Source organism: Rhinoraja longicauda, chromosome 9 (assembly GCF_053455715.1).
Source record: "Rhinoraja longicauda isolate Sanriku21f chromosome 9, sRhiLon1.1, whole genome shotgun sequence".
Classification (NCBI taxonomy): domain Eukaryota; kingdom Metazoa; phylum Chordata; class Chondrichthyes; order Rajiformes; family Arhynchobatidae; genus Rhinoraja; species Rhinoraja longicauda.
Window position 1 is genome coordinate 56,889,021 of NC_135961.1, and position 12,096 is coordinate 56,901,116.

General features: G+C 45.3%; 1 protein-coding gene across 2 annotated transcripts in view; it reads left to right on the plus strand.

Moving 5' to 3' along the window:
- Window positions 1-12,096, plus strand: part of esr1 (estrogen receptor 1) — a 154,861-nt gene that overhangs the window by 132,441 nt on the left and 10,324 nt on the right. For both annotated transcript variants that reach the window (XM_078405557.1, XM_078405558.1), the window contains exons 5-6: window positions 2,556-2,694; window positions 11,685-11,818. In XM_078405557.1, coding sequence (XP_078261683.1) covers window positions 2,556-2,694; window positions 11,685-11,818 — 273 coding nt within the window. The remainder of the gene's footprint in view (window positions 1-2,555; window positions 2,695-11,684; window positions 11,819-12,096) is intronic.

Below are 12,096 nucleotides of genomic sequence, written 5' to 3' on the forward strand. Positions count from 1 at the left end.
AGCGAGTACAAGCCCAGTCTATCCAGTCTTTCCTCATATGAAAGTCCCGCCATCCCAGGGATCAATCTGGTGAACCTTCTCTGTACTCCCTCTAAGGCAAGAACGTCTTTCCTCAGGTTAGGAGACCAAAACTGCCCACAATACTCCAGGTGCGGTCTCACCAAGGCCCTGTACAACTGCAGCAGAACCTCCCTGCTCCTAAACTCAAATCCTCTTGCTATGAATGCCAACATACTTTCTATAAATAGCAGAATATACTCATGATAGGCCTGACATTGTACATGTAGTCCAAGAACTACATTGTTGGAAATAATAGTCGTTTTTCACATGTGAATGTAGCGCAACGCGTACGCGCATTTGGCGTGCATCCTTTTTTTTTTGCTGAAAAGTTGCATTACGCGCCAATTTTGATGAAAAATTCTGAATTTTGGACATCAAAATTCTGAATTTGTAAACTCAAATGTTGGGAGGTCTGATCCCATCGCACTCCTGACCTGGGCCTTGTGAAGAGTCTGGTGGTGTGTTCTGAAGAGAGCCAAGCTGGCTCTCATGATCATGTTCATTGAGCTTTCCGTTGAAAATAGATAAGAAAGCCACCTGCTTACTTTGAGTCCTCCCTCAGCTAAGGAATTAGTGCTCCTAAGGAGTCTGAAGAAGGGTCTCGACCCAAAATGTCACCCATTCCTTCTATCCAGAAACGCTGCCTGTCCCGCTGAGTTATTCCAGCATGTTGTGTCTATCTTTAGTGCTCCTCAATGTTGGAAGGTGAACCAAGGGCTCTAATGAAGATAGGGTCATTGATAATACCACCTACTAAACAAGATATTAATTAATTTTATTAATTTATTTACGGGGTAGTTGAGGCAGGTACTATAACAATAATTAGGATGTCGACACAAAATGCTTGCGTAACTCAGCGGGTCAGGCAGCATCTCTGGAGAGAAGGAATGGGTGACGTTTTGGGTCGAGACCCTTCTTCAGACTGATGTCAGGGTAGGGGGCGGGACAAAGATAGGGTGCAGTAGGAGACAGGAAGACCAGTGGGAGAACTGGGAAGGGGGAGGGGACAGAGAGGGAAAGCAGGGACTACCTGAAGTTAGAGAAGTCATTGGGGTGTAAACTACCCAAGCAAAATATGAGGTGCTGTTCCTCCAATTTGCGCTGGGCCTCACTCTGACAATGGAGGAGGCCCAGGACAGAAAGGTCAGATTGGGAGGGGGAGTTGAAGTACTGATCAGGTCGGTTAAGGCGGACTGAGCGGAGGTGTTGAGCAAAACGATTGCCGAGCCTGCGCTTGGTCTCGCCAATGTAGAGAAGTTGACATCTGTATCAGCGCATACAATAGATGAGGTTGGAAGAGGTGCAGAGATGAATAATATTTAAATGACATTTGGACAAGTACATGTATAGGAGAGGTTTAAAGGGGTATGGGCCACACGCGGGCAGGTGGGACGAATGTAGATGGGCTTTCTAGGTCGGCATGGGAAAGTTGAGCCAAAGGGCCTGTTTCCACGATGTATGACTCTAAGGTCAGCTTGATGAAGGCTCCCAACTTGAAACATCACCTATCCATGTCCTCCAGAGATGCTGCCTGACCTGCTGACTTATGACTCTGACTCTGAATTGAATTGATGGGTGTCTGCATCAATGTGCACTTGCTCCATGAGGAAGGACAGGTTCACTAAGCTGTTAGCCTCATAATCATAACAATCATAATCATAACAATCATAATCATAACCATACTTTATTAGCCAAGTATGTTTTGCAACATGCGAGGAATTTGATTTGCCATACAATCATACCAATAAAAAGCAACAAGGCACACAAAATACATCTTAGCATAAACATCTATCCCAGTAAACTCCTTCACATTCCTCACTGTGATGGAAGGCGAAAACAAAAAAGTTCAATCTGTTCCCTTCTTTGTCCTCCCGCGGTCGGGGGCCTCTAGCCTTCCGTTGTCGGGGTGATCTTGGCTCCCGTAGCCGGCTGTCGGGCCCTCCGCATCGGGGCGATAAAGCTCCCGCATTGGGGGGATTTCAGCTCCCCGCGCTGGACGATTGGACCCCGGGTCGGGGCTGGTCGAACCTTCTGCGGTTTGGAGCTTACCAACAACGGTCTCTACCCGAGACTGCGAGCTCCACGATGTTGGAATCCGCAGTCCGCGTTGATCCCAGGCTCTGATGGCAAGTCCACGGCCCTGGGGTGGGGCTCAAAGTCAGTCTCGAGCAAGACCGCCAGCTCCATGATGTTGGGCCGCAGAGCGTCCGGAGATACGATCCGGAAAACAATCGCATCTCCGGCAAGGTAAGAGATTGAAAAAAGTTTCCCCCGACCCCCTCCCGCATCCCCCACATAAAACAAACCAGAGAACATTAACACAAACTTTTAAAACACGGTAAAAATAACAAAAAAGACAAAAAGACAAACAGGCCATTGGCGAGGCTGCCATCACTGACAGCGCCACCCAGTGGTATTGTGATCTTGATGGTCATTGCTTGTCCAGTGTGCATTGTACATTCATCGCTAACACTGTCTTTTTCCTTTATCCCCAGGATTTGTGGATTTAACACTACATGATCAAGTGCAACTACTGGAATGCTGCTGGTTAGAAATTTTGATGATTGGCCTTGTCTGGCGTTCCATGGAACATCCGGGCAAGCTCATATTTGCTCCAGATTTGGTTTTGGACAGGTAATTCCAATTACACTCATTGGTTTGCACAGACGTGGTTTTGGATTCTCTTAGATGGACACAAAAAGCTGGAGTAACTCAGCGGGGCAGGCAGCATCTCTGGAGAGAAGGAACGGGTGACATTTCGGGTCGAGACTTCATCTCTTGGGTGCATTAATGAAACACGTTACATTCAGCCAGAGTGTGGTGCAAACTGCGGATAATCTCTGCAGATCCCAACGGCCACGAGGGGACGTCTCTTCCTTCAATGTGAAACAAGGAAGAACATGAGCAGACTAACACAAATCATAGTCTATCCATTCTCTGCACAGATGTTGCTTGACCCTGTAACATTTTGTGTTTTGCTCAAGAACATGAATGCTCCTCACAGCTCAACTTTGAAAACCGTGAGATAATTCTATCTCAGGAAGGGTCCCGACCCTATCCATGTTCTCCGGGGAATGTCTCCAACTCGCTGAGTTGCTCCAGCATTTTGTGTCTTTTGTAGACTAGCACCTGCTGTTCTTGTTTCTACAGCTAATTCCACCCACCACTCATTCACATTAAGAAACCCCCCTGGTTTCCCGACATTGCCTGAGGCGTGTCATCACTTTTGGGTGGACACAAAATGCTGGAGTAACTCAGCGGGTCAGGCAGCATCTCAGGAGAGAAGGAATGGGTGACGTTTCAGGTCGAGACCCTCCTTCAGACTGAAGAAGGGTCTCGACCCAGAACGTCACCCATTCCTTCTCTCCTGAGATGCTGCCTGTCCCACTGAGTTACTCCAGCACATTGTGTCTACCTTCGATTTACACCAGCATCTGCAGTTATTTTCCTACACATCACTTTTGGGTAATCAACTCCATCTGTGGATGCAAATGTCACCATCACAGGGACTACCCTATGCTGTCCTGGGAAGGTATTCCAATTTGCACAAGATCCAGTTTCTAAGCCTTAGTCTTCACCCCGTCGGGAGACACCATTGCCGTTTCTGCTTGCTGGAAGCTCCAGCCCAACTGCTTCCCTATCCATTCCCCTTTCAGAAAAGAGAAAACATTTTCACCTTCTGGAAAGGAAATGTTCACACAGCCGCAGAGTCAGAGCCCAACAGCGCATCAGCCAAGTTCAGATTCTTTCCAGCATTTAATTGCTGTAAATCTGTTGATTTTCCGTATCTGAGTGGGTCGGACGGTGAGATCGAGAAATGGGATTGATCGGCACGGAACAATATCTCACGTAGCTATTGCGTAAAGTAGCAGGCCGGCTGTATATTCATGGTTCAGGGGTTTTACTCGAGTGGGAAAGAGATGGCCTGGCAGCTAGTTTGAAACACTGTATAATTGTGGACATTTCCAACCACTTGCTGCCTATTACACAGGAAGGAACAGTGGCTATGAACGGGCATGAATAGTTTTAGTCTCCATTCTGGAGATGAACAGCTTTTGGGAAAATTCAGCAAAGACATACAGAGATGCAGAAACAGCTAGGAAGGGCACAATCTTGAAAAGGAAAGCTGAAATGTGATCCATTGGAGGTCCTTAAAATTAGGAAGGGTTTTGATCAGCTGGATATATAGTTGCTTCCATCTCAGGAGTAAGGACCACTAGTGACCACCAGAGTGTTTATCTTACTTCCATGAGAAACTTTGGGGATGTATTTAAGGGGTAGCCTGATAGTTACAAGAGGTGAAAGAAGAGTAGATCATGTTGCTAATGTTAGATGAAGTAGCTTGAAAAGGACGGCATCGATCAGTTGTGCAAATTGGATCCAAAATTGGCTTGGTCATAGGAGGGCGATGGTGGAGGGTTGATTTTGTGATTGGAAGCCTGTGACCAGTGTTATACCACGGAGATCAATGCTGGAACCTTAACTATTTTTTTATATTAATGATTTGGATGCAAATGTAAGCGTTGCGATTAGTAAATAACGTGAACATAGGTGGTGGTGTTGATAGTGAAGTGGTGGTCTAAGGCTGATGGGTTGGTTAATGGGAAGAACAATGGCATATGGAATTTAATCCTGATTAATGTGAGGCGATGTATTCTGGAAGGACGAATAAGATTGGGACATAAACAATAAATGGTAGTACATTTGGCAGTATTGAGAAATAGGGACCTTGGTGTACCAACACGTGGGTAAGGTGGTGAAAAAAAGCCATACAGGATACTTATAGATGCAAAGAACTGCTGATTTATTTGAAATAAGACACAAACTGCCAGAATAACTCAGTGAGACAGGCAACATGTCTGGAGAACATGGATAGGTGACGTTAGGTGTTGGGACTTCTTCACACTCAACGTAGTGGGGGGGGGGGAGGAAAGCGGGAAAAGAGGTGGAGGTGAGACAAAGCCTGACAAGTGATTAGTGGATGCAGGTGAGGAGGGTTTAATTGCAGATGGATGGACAAAGGCCAGAGATGAAAGGACAAAAGACTGAGCTGAGGGGAGAAGAGGCATAAAATGTGAAGCCAGATGAAGGGATGTAGGTGGAAGAGGACGAGGGGGGGTGGGATTGGCGGAAGGGGTAAAGCACGGCAGGATTGTGGGAGAAATGGATGCGCATGCAGGTGAGACACAGGGAGGAATAAAGGAGGGTGGGGGGGGGGGAGGAGATGTGTTGGTTAGTTATTTAAAACTGGAGAATTCAATGTTCATACCGTTTGGTTAAAAGCTATCCAAGCAGAATATCTGTCCCTCCAGTTTGCGTGTGGCCTCACCTGTCCCATTAGGTAACATAGAATATAAGAACAGCGAAGTAATGGTGCAACTGCATAAAACATTGCTTCGACCTCCCCTGGACCATGGTGTACCATTCTGGTTACATCAAGAAAGGAAATAAATTGTACTGTAGAAGTCGCAGGTGAAATTTACCAGGATGTTGCCTGGATTGCACTTATGGGAAGCAGGAGAGGGTGGGTTTGTTTTCCTTGCAGTGGAGAAAGCTGAGGGATGACCTGATTGTAGTGTACACAGTTATGAGGGGCATGGTCATGTGGAGAGTAGGAAACGTTTCCCTGAGGCAGAAGCATCTATATCCAGAAGGCATGGGTTTAAGATAATGGATCTGAGGTATACTTCTTTTACCCAGAGGGTAATTAGAATCTGGACCACACTGCCCAAGGGTCTGCTGGAGGCAGAGTCTCACAATGTTTATAAGGATTTAGATGAGCACCTGAATCACCAAGGCATGGAAATCCATGGGCCCGTGCTGGTTGATGGCGTTAGCGTAGATGGGTATTTGATGATTGTCGTGGACATGGTGATCTCAAGGGCTTGTTTCCGTGCTGAACAACCTTGTCTCTACTTTTAGATTTAAAAAAAAATGTTCTGCTTCTTGAAGATTGAATGAGAAGGGACACATGGTGAAGGTTCGCCATGGTGTCCAATCGAAGATCACAATCAATTCAAGAGAATTTACAGCCATTGGGTTAGGTCCCCAAACTCCAGGGGGTTGGTGGAGAGAACGTCATCAAATGACAATTACCCCAGCCTACCTCTCGTCCCGCTTCCACCCAACGGGACACCTGTGGACCCTTGAGAGAGGAAAAATAATCTTGAGTCAACGTTTGAGAAAATTGCTTGCATCCTTTCCTCAGTGGAGTACTTTGTGTCCTCACTCCAGCATGTTTCACTAATGCAAGCTCTACGCTTGAGTAAAACAGCCCAAGTGAACATTTTTGGGCAGAAATGGATAGATGTCTGAGGGGGTGATGGGAGCAAGTATTCTCTCAAGATTTAAGATGTACTTGCATTGCCAAGGCTTGGACGATCATGAACCAAGCGATGGTAAATAGGATTAATGTGGATAGGTACAGAATGGTTGGTACAGACATGGTTGGTGGAAGGGCCTGGTTCTTTGCTGCGTTATGCTGTTGAATCAAGGTTCACACCTCAGTTGAAGGCAAAGGCGTATTGGAAGAAGAAAGCGAGGCACAGAGATTTATGGAGCGAGGTAATAATAAACTGGGTCCAAAGACTGGCTCTGCCATTTATAGCATACCCACCCAAGTTCAAGCTGTGACTCCAAGCCAAATTATTTTTCTACACATAATTTAGTGTTTTTGGACCACCGGCATTTAATAAAAAGAGTGTAAATAACTAAAACATACCTTATTTTTATTTGGTTATTTTAGACTATGTTGGCCCATGTTTAATAGTAAATTTACATCCTTTTTATGTTTTTTACATGAAACGAAAACATAAAACAGTTGGACAGGTTTCAATCCGTGCACTTTATAGGTTTTGTTCTTTTCTTTTTTTTCCTTGTGCTCAAAAGGAATGCTTTCTCAAAATCAATGCTTCCCTCTGGCTGATCATTTTGTTTTTCGGAAACTTGTCCCTCAGCAGAATTCCCTTCTTTTCCAGGATTGCGAGTATCTTCAGATGTTGTACTCTCTTTAGACTCGGGGATTGGCTCACTTTGACTCTGGATTTGAACAGGACAAATCAGTTATTTTTGCACATTTGTTGGCATTGCTATTTTCAATTACCTTTTTTGCCTCATGTTTTCGTGCAGGTCATTGTCCTTAATTGCATGCTCAGAGTGGGATAGTTTAGCTACATCCAGCTTTCCCCAGATCCAACGGGAATGGCAAGTGAAGTCTCATTGAAAGATGAGGCTTCGTGTGCATTGACATCACAAACATTGATCATAATATTGATCAGATCATAGAAACATAGAAACATAGATGCAGGAGATGGCCATTCGGCCCTTCGAGCCTGCACCGCCATTCAATATGATCATGGCTGATCATCCAACTCAGTATCCTGTACCTGCCTTCTCTCCATACCCCCTGATCCCGTTAGCCACAAGGGCCACATCTAACTCCCTCTTAAATATAGCCAATGAACTGGCATCAGAAAGCAATATCTAAAAGCATGGAGAGGATGTACTGTAGTGTTGATTATTTTAGCATTGATAACAGTTGCTGTCTCATCTAATTTATTTCGTGTTCTGCCCCGTTGTGCTTTTGCCAGAACTGCTTGATGAGCAAATTCAGACGCGAAGGAAACTTAGGGTCTTTGTGGCTGTTTAAGAGGCCAGACTTGGAAGGGTGCAGATGTCTTAGAGATGCACAAGGAACTGCCAATGCTGGAATCTTGCTTAAGACACGAAGCGCTGGGGCAATTCAGCAGGTCAGATAGCATCTGAGGACATGGATCGTTGACGTTTCGAGTCGGGACCCTTCTTCAGTCTGATCATAGTACTGGTACTTTCCAGTAATGCTACTGAGAAGAATTGAGAGAGGGTTGCAGTAGATTCCTAAGGCACACAAGAGTTAACGGTGATGATGGGGAAAGAAAAGCCATTGCGGATAAACATGGAACCAGGAGAGTGGTGAGGGATGGGTGGAGGGGGGGGAGCGAGGGAGGGGGATGCGGCAGCAGTCAGTGGGGCAAGGGACCATTGTTTTCTTTCAGGATAGGTGCAATCGTGATCTCACCACTCTCCCTCCATCATTGCCTTGACTGATGCCTGTTGGGCCTTCAGCCCAGATTTTGGCCCCTGTTGTAGTTCCAATCCAATCCCTACCCAGAGCTGATGGTGGTTGTCTTTCCAAGGCCATCGGCAGTCTCCTGCACCGCAAGCCAGGAGTGCACCCAAGCTAACCGCTACTCCTGCAGGCATGTGGAGGATAAAGTTGAATGCAAAATGACGACTAGTTTACACTTAATTCAATTTGTGATGTTTTCATTCACAAATTTGGTTTGGAATATTTATTATCTTGGCCTCTGTCTTCTTCTCCTCTCTACCCCACACCAACCCCTCACCCAGCCACAACCACCCCCCCCTCCCCCGCCCCCCATTCCACAGCAGCTTGCCAGGCAGCTGTGACAGTGCAGAGTGCTCATGGTTGTAGCAAAGTGCAGCACAGAGCACGTGACTGCAAATCTGAAGAGATGCACTGGTGAATAGAGCAGCGTTCCTCCAGATGTGATCAGATGGACATAGTAGACAGTAGACAATAGGTGCAGGAGTAGGCCATTCGGCCCCTTGAGCCAGCACCGCCGTTCAATGTGATCATGGCTGATCATTCTCAATCAGTACCCCGTTCCTGCCTTCTCCCCATACCCCCTGACTCCGCTATCCTTAAGAGCTCTATCTAGCTCTCTCTTGAATGCATTCAGAGAACTGGCCTCCACTGCCTTCTGAGGCAGAGAATTCCACAGATTTACAATCCTCTGACTGAAAAAGTTTTTCCTCATCTGCGTTCTAAATGGCCTACCCCTTATTCTTAAACTGTGGCCCCTGGTTCTGGACTCCCCCAACATTGGGAACATGTTTCCTGCCTCTAACGTGTCCAACCCTTTAATAATCTTATATGTTTTTCGATAAGATCCCCTCTCATCCTTCTAAATTCCAGTGTATACAAGCCTAGTCGCTCCAGTCTTTCAACATATGACAGTCCTGCCATTCCGGGAATTAACCTAGTAAACCTACGCTGCACACCCTCAATAGCAAGAATATCCTTCCTCAAATTTGAAGACCAAAACTGCACACAGTACTCCAGGTGCAGTCTCACTAGGGCCCTGTACAACTGCAGAAGGACCTCTTTGCTCCTAATGGTAGCCTGGCCTTAATTATATGTATCCCCCCACCCCCTCTCTCAGTCACGCCCCCCCACCATCTGTCTGGTTTGCTCAGTGGAGTGGAAAGCCACAAAGTCACTAGATAGTCTATGATGTCTATACTGCGACTTGCTGTGATGCCTGTAAATCAGAGTTAACTAACCCATATTTGCTTGTGATGCTTACAACCCAACGGTATGAACATAGAATTCTTCAATTTAAGGTAACGAACCCACAAACAACTTCCCCCTTTCTCCCCACTCTCTTCCATGGAAGAGGGAATCCCCCTTTGGATACTTGAATTAAACTGGGGATTGTTCTTTATCTGAAGCTGCAAAGCCTATTGCACTAAAATAACAATCTGTGCCACTAGGTTCATTGTTACCTTGACAACCAAATTTGAGCTACTGGAATCCATCCAGTTTTGAGAAATTTGGGCTGGTAGTGTTTTGAGCAACTTCCAGGGATCCTGTATGACTCTGATCCAAGCGTAGCCTTACTGCTCCACCCAAGAGTGCATGGCTCAAATAAATAAGGTCTCTGTTGAAAGGAAACTCCATGGATAAAAAGCACCCCAAACTGAATCACCAACAAAGTGATGGAATTTGTAGGAGAGAGTCTGAAGAAGGGTCTCGACCCGAAACGTCACCCATTCCTTCTCTCCAGAGATTCTGCCTGTCCCGAGTTACTCCAGCATTTTGTGTCTGCCTGATGGTATTTAGATATGTTATCTTATCCTAAGATTTCATTCAGACCCATCTACCACCATCACCATCCAGTGTCATTATTGTGAGCTCATATGACAGATCTGAGCACGATATATTAATACTTAAAATCTAGTGAATGCAAGGAAATCCTTTAGACAAGTAATTACGTAAAACTATTGCTGCAGCTTGGTGTACTTATCTTCTCTCTGTTCCATTGGTTCAAAAGCTAGAGGTTGCGATGTTATGTTACAGTGGTGCAAGACTTTGGTGAGGCCACATTTGGAGGACTGTGTTCAGATTTGGTCACCCTGCTATGGAAGGATGTTGTTAAGCTGGAAAGAGTGCAAAGAAGATTTACAAGGTTGTTGGCAGGGCCTGAGGGACTGAGCTGTAGGGAGAGGTTGAGCAGGCTCGGACTTTATTCCTTGGTGCACAAGAGGCTGAGGGTTGGTCGTATAGAGGGGTATATGATCATGAGACGAATGGATACAGTAAATGCAGCGAGTCTTTTACCCAGAGTGGGGAAATCAAGAACCAGAGGACATAAGTTTACGGTGAATAGGAAGAGATTTAATGGAAACCTGAGAAGCAATTTATTTCACACAGAGGGTAGTGGGTATTTGGAACAAGCTGCCAGAAAAGGTCGTTGAGGCAGTACTACAAGACCATTTAAAAGACATTTGGACAGGTGCAAGGATAGGAAAGGTTGCGAGGGATATGAGCCAAGTGCATGCAGCTGGGACTGGCACTAATGGGGCATATTGGCAGGCTTGGGAAATTTGGGCCAAAGGGCCTGTTTCCATGCTCTATGATCATATGAAGCTCCAAGTAAAGCACGGAGCTCCATTGGCCTTCTGCATGTTTCAGATGTAAGCCTGGTTGTATCTGTTAGACCTTGGGCTACAGCCACCCGCAATTTGGTGCAGAAACCCCTGACAATTACCCTTCTCCAAGACAAGGTTTGAGCAGAGCTGCAGATTCACATCTCAGGGCAGGCAGCTGATGGCACATTTAGGGAATTAAATGTTGGAATTTGCCTTCTCTAGCTATACCACTTATCAGCGAGGCTTGGGATCGAGTCTGAAATTTGCCTTCAGGCTGCCGATGACTGTTCTTAGTTGCCAGGTGATTCTCTGTGAGAAATTGAGGGGCTGATCTCTATTGAAATGGAAAAAATGGCAGCAGAGATCATCAGAGAAGCACATATGTAGTTTCTTTCTAAGGTATTTAATTTTAGTTCAAGATGTTGTTTGTTCAATAGGTCCTCCGCGAAGAGGTGACTTGAAAAAAAAAATCTTCTAAATATTGCAAGCTGGCAGCAGTATAATCTGACTACAGCGTTACAACCCTTATACTTTGCTATAATATTTATATCATCATAAAAATTGGTTGACAATAAATTGCTTGCTTTATTATCATCAGACATTCAAGTAGTTAACCTAACTCTTAACGTCAGTGTGTTTACAGTGGTGGAGCAGTGACATCTTAATGAGGTCATTTTTGAAGAAATGTAATTCTGTTTATTTAGGATTATTAGGAGATTGAGCAGGCCATTTGGCCTCTCTGGCCTGTTCCATCGAACAAGGAGGATCTATAGACTTTCATTTTCTTATCAAATGGTTGATAAAACTACTTAGATTTACATTTTAGATATACATTTAAACTTGCTTAAAATTACATTTGCTTCACAATGAACCCTGTGAGCTCACATTTTTTTTCCATTTTGTTGCATCAGGAATGAAGGGAAATATGTGGAAGGGATGGTGGAGATATTTGACATGCTCCTCGCCACAGTATCTCGTTTCCGACTGCTAAAACTCCACTGTGAGGAGTACATCTGTTTGAAGGCCATCATCCTGCTGAATTCGGGTGAGTCAAACATTCATGCTGCTGTCATCACCCATTCTTGGCGCTGTGCGGACCATAAATTTACTTGATAGCCCGTGTGTTGATGGACGGCGGATCAGTGTGCTGAGAAATGTGCACCGTCCCACCTGCTGCATTCAGGACGAGCTGCAGATAATTCAAGTAATAAACGGTGGGACATGTGGAGAATTGAGACAAATTGAAAAGTTTAACGTAGTTTATTGTCACTTGTACTGAGGTACAGTGAGAAGCATTGTGTTGCGTGCTAACCAGTCAGCGGA